Source organism: Hibiscus syriacus, unplaced genomic scaffold, assembly GCF_006381635.1.
Source record: "Hibiscus syriacus cultivar Baekdansim isolate YM2019G1 unplaced genomic scaffold, ASM638163v2 tig00110940_pilon, whole genome shotgun sequence".
In the NCBI taxonomy this organism is placed as follows: domain Eukaryota; kingdom Viridiplantae; phylum Streptophyta; class Magnoliopsida; order Malvales; family Malvaceae; genus Hibiscus; species Hibiscus syriacus.
In genome coordinates, this window is record NW_024062923.1 from 1,209,659 (window position 1) to 1,233,303 (window position 23,645).

The 23,645-nt window shown below is 33.2% G+C and overlaps 1 protein-coding gene and 3 pseudogenes across 1 annotated transcript; 2 read left to right on the top strand and 2 right to left on the bottom strand.

Annotated features, from left to right (window-relative positions):
- Positions 1-1,863: 1,863 nt before the first annotated feature.
- On the bottom strand, positions 1,864-3,545 carry LOC120147774 (annotated as a pseudogene).
- A 2,712-nt stretch (positions 3,546-6,257) lies between these two features.
- Positions 6,258-13,805, top strand: LOC120147513 (annotated as a pseudogene).
- A 2,922-nt stretch (positions 13,806-16,727) lies between these two features.
- Positions 16,728-18,523, top strand: LOC120147438 (annotated as a pseudogene).
- Positions 18,524-21,030: 2,507 nt separating this feature from the next.
- Positions 21,031-21,992, bottom strand: LOC120147577 (peroxisomal and mitochondrial division factor 2-like). Its single transcript, XM_039160917.1, has 2 exons — positions 21,884-21,992; positions 21,031-21,694 (listed from the first exon to the last, which is right to left on the bottom strand). Exon 2 carries the CDS (start codon positions 21,672-21,674, stop codon positions 21,198-21,200), a length of 477 nt encoding a protein of 158 aa, XP_039016848.1. The 5' UTR covers positions 21,675-21,694; positions 21,884-21,992; the 3' UTR covers positions 21,031-21,197.
- Between the last annotated feature and the right edge of the window lie 1,653 nt (positions 21,993-23,645).

A 23,645-nucleotide genomic window follows, 5' to 3' on the forward strand; every position in this document is an offset into this window, starting at 1 on the left:
TAGGCACATGGATCAGACACTTAGAGGATTGACACATTCGTACAATATCATTTTGTTGTAATATTTTTATCTTTCGAGTTGCATTTATTTTGGGTGACTCGTGCCTATATTTTGAAAATACTTGTTTTACGACATATGTTGCTTTTTTACTGATGTTATATTTGTTTCGATACTGATTATGGAATATTTTATTTACTCAGTTCTTACGACTTTAATTTACTGTAATTGAACTTTAATGTTACCAACTATATGTTTAAAGATATTTATTCGTAATATGGTTTTAAATTATTGAAGATTGTTTTGAAAAATTTTATCGTAATCTGCTAGATTTGTTCGTAACGTATAGGTCGGGTCTAGGGGTTACATGATTTTACTGATTTTAAAATTCAAAGGTTTTAAAAAGTAATTAAACCAGACAAATTTAAAGTCAATGCTTAATTCTATTAATTCTAAAACTAACAGTGACCTAAAAATAACTATACTAATTTTTTTTGGAGGGGTAATAGCTTAATTGCAATAGTTTTAAAACTACTGGTGACTTAAAAGGTAATTAGATATAGCCCCACCCGCCTATAACGCCGACCCGTCCCTGATGGAAACACCCTCCTTTAGGTTGAGTGAAGGTGAACATTGATAGGACGGTGAGATGAGGTGATGAGATAGTCAATTAAAAAATAATTTTTTTTCCAAGAAGCTTAGGAATTTATTCAATGTTTTTATCAAAGTTATAGGCAGTGCATGATGTTTTAAATCATGCATGGAGTATGAGTTTTTGAAAAATTGAAGTAGGAACGAATTATTTTAATGTGTAAATAATATTTAGTCCACGAACTATTGATGTTAGAAGGAAATGTTATTGCGGATGCAATGAGATTTTGATGAATCAATTCTAAGAAAAATATAATGTGTTTATCATGTGTAGTGTAAACTCAACAATGTCGTAAAATTATTGACGACTTTAAATCAAGATAGGCTAATAGAAGAAATATTCTTTACCCTACATGTTGTATATATATATGCCTGAAGCTCGTATTATATGAAAGCAAGGATCGGTTTCAAAATGATCCTTGACCGTGAGATTTTAAATTTACAAATTTATAAGAAATTAACCATTGGAAAAATTGTATGACGATAAGAATAAACATAAGATTATTGTATAAATATTTTTTAAAAAGTATATTAAAAATTGAAAAAGTATAAAATTATAAAATTTCGGTTCAAAATTAAATCATAAGAAATAATAAGATATTGAGATTATAGTAACTGATACATACATCTTAGAAGTTGACATGATTATGTTTTCTCTCAAATGAACACAATCAAAGAACGTGTGTCATGAAATCAATAATTTCAATTTTCTAAAGTTAAACCATCATTATCAATTTTGAACTACATTTTAGGTGCATTAAATAAAAATTTATACGGTAGGCAACTATATGGTCGGTTCTTTAATATGCCAACATGCAGGAAAAGAACAAGATAATCTAAATGTTTTCCTAAGAAAAAACTTTAATTAATTAATCATATATGTTTTTTAGGAATATGATAATAATATTGTTTTATGTCAAATTCTTTAAAAAACGATGTAGACGTGGATTAATCGTGTATGGGAGTTCATGACGAAAATATTAAAAAATTAAATAGTGAATAATATTACAAGAAAAATGATAATATTTTCGTGACACATTAAATAGGGATTAATCTAATATTGATTTAATCATTTATGAATTTATTAAATTACTTATATATGAATGATCTGTTATTTAAATTTATTTATTAATATAAGTAATAAATTCAAATATCTAAATTTTATTTAAAAATGACTTTAAAATATGTTAATATTTTACAATGTGTATGATATCACCCTTAAGACCTTGGCTTGATGATTGCTTTCAAGGCATTTTTCATCACCACGGTGAACTCAAATTTCCCAGTGAAATCAATGGTGGAATTTGGTGGATAAGCAGTCCATTCAAATTCCTGAACCATTCTTGCTAACATGAGGTGAATATGAACCGTCGCCATTGTTAATCCTGGACAAATCCTCCTCCCAGCACCAAACGGCATCATTTTCACCATTGTTACGCCTGTTAAATCCGCATCTTCTTTCCCTGAATAAAATCTATCAGGGTCAAACTTTTCCGGGTTGGACCAGATTTTCGGATCTTCACTGATCCCGGGCAAGAAGCTCTCGACATTTGCATCGACGGGGATGTCGAATCCACCCAAAGTTGCCGGCTCGGTGGCCGCATGAGTTAATGAAAAATAGGTCGGCGGGTGCTTTCGTAACAGTTCTTTAACTATTGCTTGCAGATATTTCATTTTTCGACGTCTTTCTCTTCGACTGTTCGATCACCGACCGTCCATTTGATTTCGTCGAACAGTTTGGATTGGATGTCCGGGTTCTGAATCAGCCGTGCTATGCCCCATTCGAGTGCAGTCGCGGTGGTATCGGTTCCGCCATTGATGAACTCGGAGCAAAGTGAGACCAGCTCTGGGTCGGATGGTTCCGAGCCTCTTCCTTCCACTTTTAGATCAAAAAGGGTGTCGAGATACGAAAATGGCATGGCGGATTTATCCGACCCTGGGTCTTGAAGAGCCGCTCGACGCTGTTGGATGAACGGGACGATGTATTCGATTTGCTGTTTACGAACATGGAGTGCTTGTTTCCGTTGCTTGGCGAAGAAGGGGCTTAAAATGGGAAGATAATCGTCGATCCTTGGATCGAGTGCAATCAAAACAGATTTCATTGTTTTATCCATTCTCTCAACAGTTTCTTCATCCATTTCGATCCCGAAACACATCCCCAAGAGTATACAGAACACGGCGAAACGAGCGTTTTTCAGCACCGAAACAACGCCGCCATTACCCTCGGCTTCGGCTCGAAGACGATCGATGAGTTTATCCATCGCTTGCCTTCTTGTGCCGACAAACTCTTTAATCCTACTCGAACTCAGCATATTCTGAACCATGTTTCGTCTCAGAGACCGCCATTCGGGGCCGTAAACGGCGGCGTTGATAGTGAACTTGTTGCAACTAAAGATGCTTCGAGTTGGATTCTCTCGGGGCCTGCTGGCGAAGACAGCACCCTTCTCGATGAAAGCTTCATGGAATAGCTTGGCATCGCTGAGTAAAATCATCGTTCGAGTCCCCATCTTCAGAGTGAAGATCGGCCCATATTTCCGGCGAAGATCGTCGACGTATTGAAAGAAAGGCTTGCCAGAGTGAGCAGCCTGAAAAAGATTGCCAACAAGTGGCCAACCATGCGGTCCCGGGGGGAGTTTGAGACGTTTCGATTGAGACTTGCGAAAAAAAGAGCGAAGCAGACATATAAGAAAGAACGCAGCAACTGTGAAGAAGAAAGGCAATGAAAAGAAAGCAGTCATTGTTGAGTAGTGAGAGATGGTAATTGGGGTTAAGGGCGTATAAAAATGAGATGAGCATGAAATTGCAGGTGGAGTAATTAAAGCCGCCATAGGCAAAGCTTTTCGTGCACCATCCTTTAGGTGGCACGGTGTTAAATGACGAAAACAACAGACGAACATACTTTTCAGATTTTTTTAATAAAAAACATTATTCGAGATGGAATTTTAAATTTAATATTAATTAAACTATAATATAATTTGTGTAAAAAAATGTTTATGTTAATCAGTTTCTTTATTTAAATGCTTATTTTTTAAAGGTATCATATAATTATTTAGACCGAAATTTATTGATATTGTTTTAGGTAATAATGTTAATTGAGTTGGAAAAAATCATATTTTGTTGCTTATGGTTTTTCATCAATAAACCTAAGATAGGTTTAATGTTATTTGATCTTTTGTTTCAAAATTTTAATAATTTGTTTTGTTGAAAAAATTACTAGTGTTAATTAGGTTGAAAATGGTATTGGATACTGATGAGTGTACAATAATAATTTTATGCATTGATGAGTTTAAAGGGGTAGAAATAAATGAAGTCCAGCGGCATGGAGCCTATTGTACTTTCATGCCCGGACGACGGCTTGCAAAAATTTTCAACTGAATCCAATCAGGCAATCAGGCCGTTAATATATATTTATAGGGTAAAATACATTAAAGGTAACTCGATTACATATTTACTAATAAATAGGTCATTTTTTAAAAAAATTACAATATAATCATTTAATTAAAATACTATTTTTTAATTTGAGTACAATGGTTTAATCAAAACAGTCTATTCTGTCTCTGCTCTCCAGTCTAGTGATGATATGGGCTTGATATAATAAAAGTTTTAAGTAAATTTTGTATCTAGTCACCCATTTATCAATTTGATTATGTTTTGGTCACTCAACTATTGTTCTTTTAAATCACATCTAACGTTATGTTTTGGTTCCGTTTTAGTCACCTGTCATTACAAATTCAATTGTGATGTTGAAGTATTACCATAAGATATTATCACGTCATCATTGTATAAAAAATAAAAATTTGTCCCGTTAGTAGTTTTATTTTTTTTAACGACCGGTAACCAAAACGAAACATTGTGTATGATTTTGAATAAATACTAGTTGGGTGACCAAAACGGAACTAAAATGATAATTGAGTGACTAAATACATAATTTAACCTAAAATTTTTAATCTTTAAAATTAGATATTATATCAATTTAATAAATGTGACACTTCAAATTTAATGAATTAATTTAGTCATTTTTTACAATACTACCAAACTAGAGTTTTTCATATCCAAACATAGCTGGATAACTTCATTTTACTACAAAGCAAACGAAAGTTTTTGTTAAATTATTATTATACCAGGAAAATAATATAGCATTTTTGGGAGAATAACGAATAATTTAGGAGAAAAAAATAAAGACTAAATTGATAAAACTTTTAAATATGAAGGATTAAATTAATTAAATTATTAATTTGATAAAATGTATAAATTTTCAGGAGAATCATTTCAAAGCTGATATAAATATATGTAATTATACTCTTTCAGTCATATATAGAAAAGTAAATTTTTTTATAACCATACTGACATAATTATTAAAGTAATAATTAAATTTTCGTATGGGTTTAAATGCATCCTTAACATTTAAGGCAAACTATATAAAATGAATTGAGATACAATTATGAAATAATTCAAGCAAAATAATTATGCATGCAAAATAGAATATATATATATATATATATAATGAATTATTAACATATAAAAAGTATACGTGAAACACATGAATGATTTTAATAAACATCTAATAAATACTTATTATTAATATCGTATGAATTTACGGACAAAACATGAGTGTGATTAGATAGTGAACCCCCTAATTGCCCAACTAACATCCTGAGCTTATTAATACATGCATTTATATAGCTTCTAACAGTCTTTAAGACTTATTAAAAGATTATAATTTCTATATAATTAATTTTTTGTGAAACGCATTAAAAGCTTCTACTTCTGATGTAAAATAATTTTTATGTGAAACACTTAAGGGGTCACAGACTCACAGATATATATATACGAGTGGTTCATAATGAATTTCCTTTCTATTTAGAAACGGAGTTTGGTTGAGTGGGTGTATCTGCGTGTGGCAATTATTTTATATTACCACAATTTGGTTTATGTCATAAAGTTGAGGTTTTTTAATCAAGAATGGATCGAGTAAAGAGAGATCGTCTTATTTAAAATTTAAAATTATCATATAATTTATATTTTTAATTATATTTTTTTATTAAAAATAAGTTTTCGTCCTCTGAAATTTTATAAATTCTCCATTTTCTAAAATTTTAGTAATTTACTTCAACCTAAAATAAATATAAATTTTGATATAAACATATAATTATTAATTTAAATATAAAAAATAAATAGATGGTAGTTCTAAGGGTCTTAATGAGTTGAACAATTCGTGAGCTGCTCAAACTCGACTCGATCAATGTTTAATTCAGATTGATTCAACTCGAATTTGAACTCAACTTGAAATCTTAACGAGTTGAGTCGAACAAGGTCCAACTCGACTCGATAAGTTTGAGAGTAATTTGTTAAATTTTTAGTAGTTAACTTAAAAAATATTCTTTTAAAAAAATTCTAATTAATGATTAATAATTTACTTATTTGTTAATAGATAATAAAAAAATATTAAATTAATAATTACTATTTATGAATTGTTACTTTAATTATAATATATTAATTTAGTGTATTTGTGAAATGTAATTTCGGAGTTTCAGATATGGGTGTATTTTTGAATTAGGCCCTTTATTTATTTATTAAAAATGAAATTGCTGTTATTTTCGAGGCAGAAAGACTTTGGCTGTAGAGTAGAGACTTGGAGCACCACCACTTTCAGATGTTGTTTGAGTGGTCTATGGCGGGAAACATCCAATCTCTAAATTTGACGCTTCCTTCCGCCGTCACCACTCCGTTTACTCGCCGGAAAACTTGTTGTCTCTTCAGTCGCTCCCTCAGATTCAATACTCCTCGTCGTTCCATTTCAACATTTATCAGATCATGTACACCGTCCGACGAGGTTCCCTTAGAAATTAAGCTTTTACTCTCACTTTCTCTTTCACTAATTCTTTTGGCGTTTTATCCTCTTGCAACTTACGAAGTTTGAATTGAGTCGCAGATTCATGGTTCAGATTTGGCTAGTGGATTAAATGGATAAAGCCTTTGATGAATTTGCTTCCGATAATTCCTTTCCCTAGGTAATGAAGTTTTTGTTCTTGGGGATTGTTAGTGCTTCGATTTGCTTTTATAGTTTTATTTTTCATTTTTATCTTGCATTTTCGTTTTTGTTCATTGACAATGTTAGTGCTTCGATTTTGTTTTTTTTTTTTATAGTTTTTGTTCATTGGCAACTTAACATATGCCCCTAGTTTTATTATCTAAGGGGAGAAAATTTTGCTCAATACACGGGCTAAAAGAAAACTTGAACGAATCCTCACAATTTAGTAATAACGCCTCCAGTACTGATTATAGTAGGTGGATAAACCTACGTACTTCTCGTCCCTGCTAATGACTGGCGACGATTCATGTTATCGAAAGGTGACTTGAACCCAAAGAGGAAAATGTGAATATGTTAAGTTTTTCTTTTCCTATAATCGTGAATTTTTTTCCTTGGCTTTAAAATTTCTTTTTCTTTTTGTGGTATAATTATTTTCATTCTCCAAAATAACAATAATTTGGTTGCAGCACTTACTAGTGGAGTAGCATTTGGACTTGCAAATCCTACCCTTGGCTGTCTTGCTGATAAATATTATTTGTCAAAATTTAGCCCCTTTGGGATATTTGTTGTCTCAGGTAAGATATTAGCATTGCTGCTTTCTGTCTCATGGTAATGATATTATTTTATGATGCAAATCTTAGCCACCAATTATGCAGGTTTGACTCTACGCAGTGATGCAATTGGCGCTGCTGCCAAAGCATGGCCCGTGGGACTTTTTGGGCTAGTATGACCTCAAATTTCTTATGTTCCATTGTTCATTTTGTAGGTTCATTTCTCATTTTGTGTTTCGCTCTTCTCTCTTTCATGTATATTAGTTTTTTTGGGCCTCTCTGTGCAATTATCTCTGCCAGTTATACCAATTAAACCAGATTTCTGATTTTTAATTTGAGTTACTACGCCGTGTTTCAGATAAAAGGAAATGTCAGGAATAAATGAAAATCAAAGGATAGATTCCTTTGTCCGAGTGAGTGATCAAAAATAAAGGGAAGGGAGTCGAAGGGGAAACTCATTATCTACTTTAACGACTTAAAGCTGCTTTAGTTGAGAGCAACTGCTCTAATTTGGAGCTTCCTCAGAGTTCTAGAATGAGCTAAAATGTTGCATTTCTCTTTTTTTGGGAGGTTTTGTTTCAATGTTCTGCATTATAATGTAGCATTAGTTAAATGAGCCAGGCCAGTTCTTTTTCTTTCTTTTTTTCCTTCCAGAAGAAGAAGAAAAAGAAGAAACAGTTGGTTAAATACTTATTGCTTTCTTTTATTGCAGTGTTCCATCCTATTGTTTACTCCATACTTTTCAAGGCTTATAATGCTAATTCCGCTTCAACCTCAGGAGTTTGTTACAGGTTTGAATTTTGATAATAAAACTTCATCTTTTATATTGTTCAAGGGTGATTTCGTTCTTTCTTGGTGTTATCATTTGAAAAAATGAAGTTGAGAAAATTTATTACTTATCATATTTCTGTTCTTATCTGCTTGTAAGTTTGCAAAAGATCTAATTCTTTCCCTCATTTTTTCAATATGAATGGTTGGGAATATTTCTACTCGGTGATGTCAAGTGGCCATCGAGTCCAGTTCCCTTATAACAAGTCGATTTTTCCAATGACAGCCGTGTTACAAGTTAAAGTAAACATCTCCTGTTAATTCCTTTAAAGAAACACAAAGGAATGAGTACATACTAGCAAAATTATATAGAGATTTAACATTTTTTACGCTTCCAATTCATGCTTGTTGCAGATGTCAAATTTTTCTTGTATAGGATGGTTTCATTCTACTAGATTACATTCTGTGTTCCTTCTCTTTGGGGGGGGGGGGGGAGGAGAAGGACCATTTAGGAATTATCCATTTAGTTTTTCTTTATTCATGCATGTGCCAATTTTGTGGAGGATCTGACTACCTTTTAGAACTGCTGCTAAATAAAGTTTCCTGCTTTTGGCTATACTTGTCTTAGTTTTGTCACTTTTGACCTTTTTGTGAGGGGACTGTAAGTACTTTGATATTAACCGTGGGCAACTTCAAACTAATTTGATGTACAGATGAACTTACTATTGAAAAGAAAAAAAAAGAATATGAAAAAGATACTCAAAACTCATTAGGGTTTACTTTGATTGTCTCTGGTTTTGTTGGCTTTTGGCAATTGGTGTTTTATGTGAGTAGGGACGCTAATAGAGTTGCTCATGCTTTGGCTCAATGGGCCTTATCGAACCACAATCCAGTTGAATTTTTCCTGGATGAACCTGATTGTATTAAACAACTTGTAATTGAGGATGCTATTGGAATATAAGCAATACTTTATTTCAAAAAAATAAACATAACAAACTCAAGTCTCATTCAGTGTGAAATAATATTAATCAACACCCCAACTTGAATATGAAAGCCTTAGCAAACCCAAGAGTCAAACACGGAATTGCGTCTGGACCATGGAATCCAGAATCGAGATTGTTGTATAGCTACATCTATATGAAAAAGAACAGTGCCAAATAGATAACTCTTTTCCTTTGTATTTCTAACTTGGGTTCGAAACCTCTAGGCCCACAATCCATTCCAGTAGAACTTTATACTTTCTTCATAGGTTTGAGAAGTGATTCTAGTCTGGCCCAATAAAGAAAGGAAAAATGATTAGGTCTCGGGCTTTTTATTTCTTCTTACCCTTGCTTGACAGTCCCATGAAAATTGGTGGGTTGATCCAAGGAGGCACAATCCAACCATGAATTGTAAAATAATCATTTCTTTTGTTTTAACTGCAGGACTTGCTATATTTATGTGTATGCCAACAACATTATCAAGTGGAGTTGCACTTACTCAGGCATGCATATTGTTGTTTATTGTCTACACAAATTCCTTGATGTCTTTGGCTTTGTGTTTAAAGAAGGCCTTAATTTTTTATACGCAGCTTGCTGGGGGGAACACGGCAATTGCTCTTGCAATGACAGTGGTATCTAATATGCTGGGAATCTTGATCGTAAGTTGCATATGTAAAAGGTGTATGATTAATTTCCTGCTAAATTTTGAACTTTGCTACTGGACTTGATTGGATGTTTGATATAACCTTGCTCCCCTTTTAAATCTTGGTGGACTTTTGGCCAGTGAATGATCTGCTGACTGGTAGTGTTATCTATATCTCTATGATATTTTTTGTCCTTTCTATTGATGTTGATCATTACTGTCTGATGCGTCCTTTTCATAATTTGAATGCATCAATTACCCCGATTATATATATATGCGCACACATAGTTATATATGTGTGTATATAAATGTATACAAATCTATATTATCTATTGAGGAGAAATACATTGGGAAAATGTAAAAGCAAAGCCAATAAATTTCTAGTTATATCAAGTCAATTTTGTAATGTCTAGAAGAATTATTTTTTTTACCATCAATTAAACTCAAATGGATGTCATTCATATTAGAGCTAAACTATTGAGAAAAATATCAGTTAGATCTGGATTGACATGGGTGCAAGGTTCACTTTAGACATTGGAACCATTATATTGCTCGAGACATAAGACGCAAAAACTGTGCTCACTGAGCAAGCTGTGACGTGTATATGTGTGTTCTTGTATCTATGTGTGTCTGTGATAATGATGATGATGATGATTTTTATTCTTTATGGTTGGTGTTAAGTGTATGATATATTTTATTAAAGCTTACATGTATGGTTTATATGATTTTTAGATTCCATTTTCCATCTCAAAATTCATAGCCGATGGAGTTGGTGTGTATGTTCCTACTGCACAACTGCTTAGAAGTCTTCTTTTCACACTTTTGGTTCCTTTGATCTTGGGAAGGTAATATTTCCTTTGATATTACCTGGAAAGAAGAAAATTCTCTTAGCATCACTACTTTAGAAAGAAGTTGTTGCTTGGGTTTTTAAACTTCAGCAGCATACAAAATGTCGTCTTGTGATGTATAAAAATGCTGTTTATCCAAGAATGGAGAAGTTAATGCTACGAAAACTGATCCTCCAAATTGTATCAGAATAACTTTTCTTTTGGCATTTATTGTTTTCTAACTGTAATGTTTGCTGCCCAATTACAGGTTTTACGAGAATCTTTCAGAGGTGAGCCTCTCTTCATGAATTTTTTTTCCGTTTTCCTTGTAAGCAGGTTCTGCATAACATTTATGTAAAGGCATCTATGTTGATGCTAATACCCCAGCTTTAATACCTCCCTCGTATCATAATCTTTCAACTCCATGAAATAATAGGATGGCTGATTGAAATAAATAGCTAACATAGAGTTGTCTTTTTGTTAAATTAGCGATTTATGTCAGTATTTCTTGATACCTTTAATTCTGGTATAAGTTCCTTATTTGATATGCATCTTGTCCGAAATGTAAAAATTGAAATGCAAAAGGATAGGTTTTCAGAACCCTCAATAATCAAAATCTGTCGAAAAAAATGGGAGCCCATCACTACTTCAGGATCTATAAGATTAGTTTAAAGCAAGAATATAGATTATTGATCTTTAGGTTTCATAGTTTCACATTCCCATTTTCCACTCTCCAGCATTCTTCTATTTTCTTCCGAGGATCAAAAACAGTGTAATGTGCAACAAAAACTATTATTGATCTTCGGTGGCTACTTTGACTGACAACCAGACTCATGGAGTTCTTGTTTCAAATACTGCACCTACCACAAAGTTCTTAGCCATGTTATTTACTAACTCAAAGTCTGAAAGATGGGTAAATGTGTAAAACAGGGTTGGCAAACTTCGTTGACCATAATCGTAAACTTTTTTCGAAGATCAATGCAGTACTCCTCAGCTTAGTAAGGCCTGAAATTTCATCTTTCCAGTTCTATTTTACAAATAATGTTCTAGTACCAAGTAATTTAACTTTCACTGTGATGAAACAATTTCTCCTTTTCTTTTGAATTTTATATTGGCAATTCAGAAGCTCTTTTACATAACTTTGAATTTTTTAATTTATGTCCGTGAATATCTTCAAAACATTGAAGTTCAGAAATTACACTTGTCATGTGTGTTTCTATGCCTACCGATGGTTTCAGAAAAAACTGCTTGTTTACTTGCTATGGCCTTTGTCTTGAGTCCTGACTATAAACAAACAATTCAGGGCAGGATGCTGTAGCAGGTGAGATTCCAAACAAATTGGTCAGCACCATGACCTTTTTGAATTGAATAGTAACCTGAGCTTTCGTTGATTCATTGTGTTATCTTGCATAGATCTAATTTCATAGGGGATTAATCCTTTTTCTACCCATATAAGATTCCTGTTTATTAGATCATTGGTCCAACTTATACCGACTTCAACTAGTTGCAGCTCTATGGAGACTTCCCATCAGTTGGACTGTATTCTAAATGCAGTGATAAATTTTTATATCATTTTATGAAGAGTCTCTAGTAGCTCATTTATTTGGTTCTTTTTATCAAGGATTATGTCCGATATTTCTACATTATCTGTGGTTTAAGGTTTATCTGTGATACATCCATGAATTCTTATATAGTTTGAATGCTAATTAGTGAAGTCTATGCTTGTTTTTGTTTACTTATGAAGCTATATAGAAACCAAAGTTATTCGGATGGTATCATTTCAAAACCAAAGCTTACGGGTGCACACACATTGAGAGAGAGAGTAATATATCCATTCAATATATTTGGAACGATTAATAAAGTTTTCGACTACTACATTAACACAATGTCTGTATGATAAAAATAGTCTATTAACTAACCTTAAACAGTGCCATGAGGGCACTCATTAATGGAACCCTAATTCAAAATCAAGTTTTCTTTTTTATGAAAAATGTGAGCCTTCATATGTGATCCTTGTAGCAACAATGCAGCGACTTTAAATGCCATTTGGTTAACTTATTTTTCATAATTATGATGGTTGCAGGTGCCATGGATGCTAGTGAGCAGGTCAAGGTCGCTACTTATGATGGTTAAACCTACAGCTTTTATTGTAGCTATTGGGATGGGAATGTATGTTCATTCTTCATTCCGTTACTCCAGTTTAATAGTGACAGAAACGTACAAAAGAATTATTAGAGCTGTGTTTCATGGACCTAAGACCTTAGATCCTGGTGCAAAATAAATTGATCATAGACCTAATTGTGTGGAAACTAGCTGCACTTTAACTATCACCATAGAGACCTTGATGTTCCAACCAGGGACCAGTCTATTGCATGTAAGGTGATGTTAGACTTCTGTGGTCTGGAATTGTTTGCTTGCTATTGCTCTATTCTAAGTGTCAATTGAGTTGGTCCTCGGCCTTTCGCTAACAAGAACTCATCATGTAGTTTCAAATTGCTAGCGAATTTAGTTTTGACCTAGATCATACTGGTAGACTTATGACCCAGGTTTGTTATAGCCAATCTTTGTCTTTTCTAGTTTGTTATAGCCAATCATACAAGTGCTTCATATTATATTTAGAGTTGTTAAAAAAGTAGAACCTAAAAAAATGGACCTTTTATGCATAATATCTGTATTGATGGTATCTTATACACTCCGGGTTCGCATCTACTCAAGAATGGATTCCATAATTTGTTCCAGGCTTTTACACCTCGTTTTGTTAGTCTTTAATACACTCGCTATAAAGAGCCTGTCAGCCGTCTCTGGTGGTCGTAAATCAGTTTTTTCCGAGAAAGAAAATGCCGTAGCAGCTTTGCTTGTTCCAAGCCAGGTGGCTACTTGAACTATCTAGTTTATCCTCTTAAACCCGATTTTATCATCTTCTTGGTAAACTTACTCGAGCTTCCTTGATTGTTTTTGTAGAAAACTCTCCCTGTAATGGTGGCAGTTGTGGAGCAGCTTGGTGGTGCATTTGGTGAATCTGGTTTGCTAGTTCTACCATGTGTTGCTGCACATTTAATTCAGGTTATTATCAATTATCTGTTCAACTTCTCTTGCTGTAACTGCCATTCTTTTTAACCTTTAACGAATACTGCTTTGCAGATTGTCTTTGATTCCATCCTTGTTAACTTCTGGCTTCGAAGGGATCTCTCATCGAACACTGCAAAGGGCCTGAGCTACCGGTAATACACTTCGCCATCCCTGGCAGACACAATTCTTTTATGCTGTCAAACAGGTTAAAATTTGGCAAATGATTGAATCTTGTATAATTTGAACATCCCTTGACATTACTGTCATCCTTCATCTTGCTTTTGCCAATATCATAATCCCCCCAGCTGGAGTTACATGTAACAGAGTGTTTGGTTCACTAGAATAGCTATTCTATTCCGGGGCAATCCCTAAACAAAATTATGAGGCCCTTGGCTTGTCAAAAAAATGTACAAGCACTAAACTCGGAGTGATTTAGATTAGGAAACTGTAACTCTTCTCCACCAAGCTTCCTCTATACATAGAAGATAGCCACGACCAGTGGCTCTGATTTCATGGTGTTCTTCAAACGACACAGTTTGTTGTTCATCGACGAAAGCAGAATCCCGTGTCGTTGCTGCTGTTCTTTCCGAAATATATTGGATCACACACTTTTCTCAAAGACCTCCCTGTATTGCTCCCAACCGGGCCGTTGCTACTCTGATAATATTGGCGTCACATATCTGCTGCAAATCTAGTGCATCACACCAAAATGAAACATTTAAATGTCGTTATTCACTTTGATATAATATTACATTTTTTAATAATAAAATTGACTTTTAGATAATATTATATTTTCTAACCAAACATTATAATTTTATATTTTATCAAATAAATCAAATCAAATAGCGTATCATTCTTAGTAATATATCATATAATACTATATCTTGAAAATCCTATTCCAAAAATAATGTTATAATTTATAAATTAAATAAACATGATTGCAGTATTCGACCTTTTTCTTGTTATGCTTTTTTATTTTCTTATCATTTCAAACGATATTTTACAACTTTATAATTAATTATATATATTAAAATTTAGGATAAGTTACTCATTTAGTATATGAGCTATTACTTTTATTACGTTTTGGTATATAATATTTTTTTAAAATCATATCTAACGTTTAGTTTAGGTTTCGTTTTGGTATCATGTCATTAAAAACTTAACGACATTGTCTTTAAAAAGTACTTCCATTAAGTTTTTAATGACGATGTACTAAAACGAAACAAAAAAGGAATATTATATATGATTTTTTTTTTAAAAAAATGAAAGTTTAATTACCAAAATGAGACAAAAGTATTCGTTTAGATACTAATATGTTTACCCTAAAATTTAAACATGGACTCAAACATCGACATTGAGGAACCGGAAAAGTAGAAAAAAGTTGCAACCTACCACAAACTCATTGCTTCGTCCACATGATCTACATCACGTTAATTAATTAAATAATCTACTCATTTGCTTATCTTTTATATCACTTTTTTTTATATAAGAGTGAATACCATTACAATGAAATATTAATTGCGAATAAAATCAGGACCATGAAGGTCTCGAGTGAGAGGAGGTATGATTTCTTGGGGGCTTCCAGATATATGCATGATTGATCATTAGTGTTGATAGTAGATTTTGCAAGAGAATCTGCTGTAATATTGGCTTCACGATGTATAAGAAAGAAGTTATTAAAAAAAAACAATTTTTAATTTCATTAAATCCGTGACTTTAGAATAAAGAAACAATTTTTTTAAAAAAAATCGTCTACATTAGACCCTTTTGATTATCAAGTTTTAAAATTAATCAAATTTATTAAATCTAATTTTCCTATCAATCGAACTCAATATGTCAATAATAGAAAAGAATGTTATTCTTCTTTAATTATCGAATTTAAATAATTATATTCATAAAATGTGTTGTTTATGATTAAAAAAAAATTGAACGGATAATATTATTTTAACTATTAAAAAAACGTAACAATAAAACTAATATTTTCCCCATTCCTTTTTTATAAATTGTTCTCTTCATTTATTTAAAAATACGACATTGAGTAAATATTTATCATTTATACTTTATTATAATTTTTAGGGTAAATTACTCATTCAATATCTAAATTATCACTTTTGTTTCATTTTAATACTTAAATTTATTTTTTTAAATCATACCTAACGTTTAATTTAAGTTTTAATTTGGTACCCGTCGTTAAAATCTTAGCTACGGCGATGATGCGGACTTATTTTTCCTTTTTTGATACTTCACGCGTCTTGTAATATAAATTCCACATCATGCGTGTCATTAAGTTTTTAATGACAGATATCAAATTGAAAATCTTAACTAAATGTTAAATATAATTTTGAAAAAAATAAAGTTTAGGTACTAAAATGGAACAAAAGTGATAGTTTAAGTACTAAACATATAATTTATTCTAATTTTTATTACATGTTTTTTTATTTAAAATTTTGTTCTATATATATTTATATTTTTATGTTATATTATTTAATCATTTTTTTTGCTTTTTAGTGAAATAGTAAATATTTTTATCTATTTTTTTATATCTTTGATTGAGGTTGAATTTGAAGTTTTTTTTGTAATTAATGTTTATTTGATTATCTCATTAATTTATCTATGATTTATACTACTAAATTGATTATCCTATATTAATAAATATTTAAAACTTGAATTAAGATAATATCAGTCATCAGTGTTTCGTCATCGTTATTGTAATATCTCGATATTATTGAATTATATATTTTTTAAGTTCAATAATTATTTATTTAAAATTTTAAATATTTATTTAAATTATAGAAAAGTGCGTTTAAGTTAATTAAGTATATACATTAAATGATGATTCGATTTAGAATTGAAAATTAAAAAGTGATTTGAAATTTTAGGATTAAATTGTAAAGATGACAAAAGAATAAGTTTTATATGATTAGTTTACCAAATGCTGATTTGGATCATAATTTCTTTAAGTATTTATGAACCCAACCTTAAATTTTAAGAGCTCATAGCTTAATATATCAATTGGTGCCATCCATTTTTTATTTCTAAGGCTTGGTAAAGATTCCTAAACCCTAAATGAAGGATTTGGATCCATTCACGTTTATTTTAAGTTTTGATTCTAATTTTGTTTATTGACATTTGTTTTGTGATATAATATTTTGAAAGAATAAGATTCGGTTGAGACCTCAAGGAGAAGCAAGGGGAAAATCAGGGTTCGCTTGTAACATTCATCTGTTTCAGCCTTCTTCAGGTTCTTTCTTTCCGTAATTTTAATAAAGTATACGCTTTTCAATTATGTACGTATATTAGCTGTGAATATAGCTTTTGAATGTACATTGTTTTCTTCCTTTCTTCTTCTTTATAAACCCTTTTTGCATAACCAAATTGTTATTGTATCTGCCTTTACCTTTAATCTCATTTAATTTTGTGCAATGTTTCTTGAATCATTGAGCAAATCATACGAGTTTTCCTCTTTGTGTTATTCTGTAGCAGGGATGTACAGGGAAATTACACTGATCTTGTTGATTGGTTTGGTGGCATGGGCATATCAGGCCATTCAACCTCCACCTCCCAAAATCTGTGGAACTCCAGATGGCCTTCCTATCACAGCCGATAGAATAAAACTTAGGGATGGAAGGTATTTGGCCTACAAAGAGCATGGTGTATCAAAAGAAAAGGCAAAGCATAAGCTCATCTTTTTTCACGGGTTCTCTGGTTCTAGACTTACTGAACCCCTTGTCACAAGGCTATCCCCGGTACTTTTTGTCTTGTTTCATTCGTTTAGCATAGCTGGATTCTATCATTTGGCTGATGCAAATTCTGGGTTTCATCATTTTAGGAAGTTGTTGAAGAGCTAGGTGTATACCGTGTGTCGCTTGATAGACCGGGGTACGGAGAAAGTGATCCTCACCCGAATCAAACATTGAAGAGCTTGGCCCTTGATATTGAAGAGCTTGCTGATCAGTTGGGACTTGGATCCAAATTTTATGTGGTACGATATTCTATGGGAGGCCATGCTGTCTGGAGCTGCCTCAAATATACCTCATAGGTAAAATCCATTTGAGGGAGTGAGTGTTCGATACTGGTATGTGTCGACTTTGAGAGCGACTGATACTAGCTAATACGTACCTGGCAGATATTCATATCTCAATATCTATTTGTTGGGCATGAATATTTACAATGAATCAGGAAAACATATTCGATAGTTATAATGCAGAGAGTTTTCTTTTACAGCATTTAATTTGACTTTGTGACAGTGGTTTTTAGGCTAGCAGGAGCAGCACTAATGGCACCTGTTATCAACTATTGGTGGCCTGGCTTGCCTGCAAATTTATCTAAAGAAGCTTACAGTCTGCAGCTTCCTCAAGATCAATGGGCCTTACGCGTTGCTCACTATATGCCATTTTTAGTCTTTTGGTGGAACACTCAGAAGCTTTTTCCTGCATCTAGTGTCATTTCTCGTAGACCTGAAAATTACTCCCTCAAGATCTCCAAATTCAAAAAAAAATGCTCAGAGACAGAATCACAAGGTAGTTTACCTTTCTTTTCCCCTTTCTCATTTCTTGGCATATAGCTTTATTTCTATCTGTGAAGACGAGGAAGATACTCCTAAAGCTTTACCACTTGATCTTGTTGTATGCAGGAATGGGCCACGTGGCAACTCAGCAAGGTGTATTTGAGTCATTACATCGTGACATGAGGATCGGCTTCGGGAAGTGGGAATTCGATCCCCTTGATCTTGACAACCCTTTTCCGAACAACGAGGGCAGTGTTCACCTTTGGATGGGGGATGAAGATCGGTTGGTGCCAGTTATCCATCAACGCTACATTGCCAAAGACTTCCATGGATTAAGTACCATGAGGTAGCTGGTGCTGGCCATTTGTTTGCGTATGTGATGGGATGGGTGAAGCTATCGTAAGGGGGCTTTGGATGGACACAAGTAGTGTTTTTTTAATATTTTTAAAGTTCACAAGCTGTTGAATAACATATGCAATCAATATAATTACACCCACAGCTTAACTTCCCAGAAATTGCAGAGTCTACTATTGTTGTTTTATTTAATGAAATAAATTTTGCTTCATTTTGTTCCAACTTCCTGATTTATAGACAATACAGTTAACACAAGTGCTTTTTCGTATTTGGGTTGGGTTGCACCCATTTAGGTTTGATCATTTAAGGTTAAAGTATATTCCAAGTCATTGTATTGTATCAAAAAGTAAACTGATATCTAAAAATTTCTAACTGAATATGGAAGCAAAGGAAGAATAATAAAAATCAAGTGAACAATACATTAATCATAATCCAGTAATAAAATGTAAAAGCTAACAACATCAAACAGAATGGTCAAACTTTTTTTTCGTTTTCTTTATTCCCCATAGATCTTCTCACTATATTTTTTTTTATTTTCAGATGGATTCTTGACTGATGTCATTTTGTTTCTTGCACATTAATATTACATCCATAGTGTCACGCCCTAGAGTTTCGGTCTAACGAGACGTGCAACCTTTGACACTTTGAGACGCTTCTTGGTTGATTGTGCGTCTAAGTCTTAAAACCATGCATTGTAAGAACTCACCAAAGGTTGGATCAAGCCCTCAAGGCTTTAAAGGATGCAGAAACTTTAACACCAGCGTGACGACTCAAGCCACCAAGATTAGACAGTAGTTTGAAAGTCCAAACACTATCGTGGCTACTCTAGCCACCAAGCACAAAGAGAACTAAAAATAAAAGAACAAAGGGATATAATAAATGCCTCATAGCTTATTAATCTCTCAAGGGAATGAATAGAATGAGATGATACAAATCATAAGGGAAGCTCTCTATTTATAGTGAGCTCCCACTCAACCAATGATCTAGATCTATTTACATCAACGGCTAAGATAAACTCAAATCATACAAAATCCCCTAATCTAATGAAGCCAAACTCAATCCAATCTAATAACATCAATTAGTAAGAAATTTTCATTGGATAGGTTTTCACACTAGATATGGAAAAATCTTTCTAAAATGTTTCCTAATATGATACCACATTCCTTATCTGCAAGGCCAATGTAAACAGGTTCCATAGCATTTGATGTGCCAAGTTCGGTACTCCACAGAATCTCTTTAGTGGACACCTGCGACAATAGTCACATCTATAATATAGTATATTTATTAGTTTTGGGATTTATTGCTTTTAGTTGCTCTCTTTGCATTCAAGTAAGTTCTTGATCACTCTCTTCGTTTCTTTATCTTCTCATAAATCTTGCCACTTTTATTTTATTATTTCAGATATGTTCTTGAGTGATGTCAATTTGTTTCTTGCACATTAATGCCATCTCCATAGCCACATCTCTAATACAGTATATTCATTAGTTTTGTGATTTATTGCTTTCAGTTGTTCTCTTTGAATTCAAGTTTTTGATCACTTTATTTTGTTTTCTTTATTTCCTAATAAATATTCTCACTTTTTTCTCCAGATAGGTTCATGAGTGATGTCAATTTGTTTCTTGCACATTAATACTATTTCCATAATCACATCTCTAATATAATATATTTATTAATTTTGGGATTTATTGCTTTTCATTCGTTCTCTTTGCATTCAAGTAAGTTCTTGATCACTGTCTTTCGTTTTCTTTATTTTATTCCCTAATATATCTTCTCATTAATTAATACTAATTAATTTGAATTTTATTTGTATTAAATTTATTTATATATTCTATGCAATTAAATTATAATAATTAATATAGTTTTAAGTATTTTTAATTGCAGTCAATATGTGGACCAACTGTTCATATACATCATGTAAAATTATATAAAGAATCCGCCCCTCTTAAATTTATTCCTAGTTGGTATGAGGTGAATTCTACGGCCACATCGATAGATGAGTGAATATATAAATCAATCTTTAATTGAATGCATAATTTAAAAATAATAAAATATTAAATACAATTATAATGGACCAGATGAAAACAACATAAAAAAATTTATTTATTTTGAATTATGATAATACATAATATTAAATGAATAGATACATGACATAACTACAGTATATCAAAATAAAACAATACATAAATAAATGACAAACTGCAAAATATAAAAGCAATTTGAATGCATGAAGCCAAACTGCAGAAATTCCTTCAAAAAAAACTAAAGGGAAATGCGCCATCTGTTTTTTCAAATTATTGTAATACATATAGAAGTGAGATTCATGAGCAAAAAACCTGAAAACCCGACTGCCTATCAAAAATTCATATAATAGTAAATATCCTAACCTCGTTTCATCATCAAGCACCAGTAATCGTCGGTTTACGACCGCTTCCTACAGCAAACATACACCGCAGCAGCCGCTACAACAATGACACCGGCCGTTCCTGCTGCCACAAGCGATGGCACGCTCAGCCCTTTCCCTTTACTCCCAGTAGTCCCTACGATCTCCCTTGACTTGTCATTGATGAACTCGGCGGTCTTCTTCTCCACCTCCTCCGTCAATTCCAGTAACTTTATTTGCAACCCCGTGGCCTTCTCCTCGGATTCTCGTTGTCCTTTCCTAGTTGTCTCGAGTTCAACCCTCGTTCTCGCCAACTCTGCTTCGAGCTCCATGACTTTACCTTTCAATCCATCTACCTTGTCCCTGATTTCCTCTTCGGTCCTAACTCTCTTGCTCCACTCCTCCGTTTCCCTTACTTCTGAAATCCCCAATTTCCTCTCTAGCTCCCTCTCCCTCTGCCCCCCTTCAACTTTATCTTTTTCAATTCGGTGATTTCCCTGTCCAATCTCTTGATCAACAACCTTTTCTCTTCCAATTCCCCCTTTAACTGAATCAACTCCTTGTTCGCTTCTTTGACTTCACTCATCGAAGTTATCAGATCATGTTGAAGCTTGGCGACCTCGGTTTCAAGAATAGCCGATCTCGCGGTGACTGATTCCAGAATCCTCTTATCTTCGTCCCACCGATCCATTTCTAGCTTCATCTCTGCTTCCTTGTTTCGTAATCGATCGAATTCCATGGTCACTTTCATGATCCGCTCCTTCAAATCATTGTTCTCGTTGCTCAAGTCCAGCTTTTGACTTTCAAGTCTTTTAATTTTGGTATCCGGTTGGGTTAGCTTGGTTTCATCGGTATCGTAGAAATTATCCGCAGTCTGATCCTCCGCTTCGCCATCGACGACCTCTGGTTCATGCATTTGCTTTGATCGCTGTTTGGCTGCGAAGAAAATCACAGAACAAAAGTTAAAAGTTTGGAAGGAGGAAAGGAAACCCTTTCCTTTTGTGTGTGTGGTAAAGGAGAGAATGAAAGAAGTTTCTTTATTTAGTGTCATATAGCAAAAAGTAAGAATAATCCTTGAAAATGTGAGGAAAAGATGAGAAAAAGAGAGAGCAAAAGAAGTGTCACCTCTGTTTTCCTGATGATTCGATTAGGGTTTTTCGTTGCACTTGGGAACTCCCCCAATGATCCCTCTGGACGTTGTGCCCTCCTCGATGAGGCTCAACAATTGTGGAGAACGAAAAGAGCCACCAAAGTGACAACCACCTTGCCGTTGTATCGTCAAAATAATAATTGGAAAACTACACATTTAGTATATAAACTATTATTTTTATTCTATTTTGGTACCTAAACTTTATTTTTTTTCAAAATCATACGTAATATTTAGTTTATATTTCAATTTAATATCACACTGTTAAAAAATTAATAGAATTACTAGCGTTATTTTTTTTTATTTTTTCATTGATGATGTGATATTACCTTATGATGACACATTAACATTGTTGTCTATTTTTTAACAGCAAGGTACAAAAATAAAACTTAAACTAAACGTAAGGTGTAATGTTTTTAAAAAATAAATTTTGAGTACCAAATTAAAACAAAAATAATTATTTAGGCAGTATTAAACTTATAGTTTACCCATAATAATACCATGTCACATTAACAAGTGAGTTTATATGTCGAGTCAAACTTAATTTACACATAAACTTAGTTTCCCGATGTTTTTCCTGAAGAGTTGTCTGGGTTACCGTCGGATAGAGAAGTTGAGTTTGAGATTGAAGTCTATTCTGGTTCTACCCCGGTTTCAATGACTCCTTATCATATGGCCCCAAAAGAGCTTAAGGAACTGAAAGTTCAACTCCATGAGTTATTGGATAGGGGATTTATTCGACCTAGTGTATCACCGTGGGGAGTCCCATATCTCTTTGTCATTGGGGGGTATTGGAGGGTTTTTAACTGTGAGCATGTTCAGTTTCCTATAATGAATACAGAGTTTCAATGTCCCATATATACTTCTTCCAACAATACCCTCAATGACCATGAATGTATTCAATTGAAAAAAGATATTAATCATTTAAAACATGAAAATGTTTCATGCTTGGAAATCATATAAAAAAATACAGAAATCAGAAATCAAATTAGTAACATAAGGTAAATCATATGTCGGATAAGCAATATTCAGAAATCAGGTATACAAATATATTGAAACCAGAAATCATATCAGAAGTGTGCAGTAAATCAGATATCAAATAAACAGTATTTAGATAGATATTTTAAAACAATAAAGTAACACCGTCAGCAAACACACCTGTAACAGTCTGAGTAATCGGATAGGGAAGCCTACTACTGAGTCTGTCGACCACGATCTGCGACAGCGCTAGATCCTACGAAATGGAAAAATCCATATTGGAATCCTAATATGAATAATCTTAACATTTATTTAAATAATTAACGGAAACCTACGAGTAATTCTCGTAGAACGCGGATCAGGCGGATCTGACGAACGGAAAACACCAGACCTAACTGACCTTCGTTCAGGTGAAACACGAGTACCTTCATAAAAATATCTTATTGGATCAATTCCATAATTGTATCTCAAATAAATAATAAAAAATGCTAAAAATACTAAGTATTTTTGGGTTAACGAGCTCAATTCGGGGCTTTCAGATCAAAATTTGGCAAACGGACTTCGGAATCGTACTCAGGACGACGAAAAACATAAAATATGATTTTTTGAAAATTTTGACTTTTTTTTATCAAAGTTAACGATCAAAATCAACGGTCAACGGGTCAATGGGTCGGATCGGGTCGGGTCAAACTGGTTTCAAAGCTGTTCACACGCGGCAGACACTCCCCACGCGCAAGGGCGAGCGCGGTGTCCTGGGAGTCC

Bases quoted from the DNA above. Each gene is read 5' to 3' on its own strand.
- LOC120147577 (XM_039160917.1), bottom strand. From the start codon at position 21,674: ATGCATGAACCAGAGGTCGTCGATGGCGAAGCGGAGGATCAGACTGCG.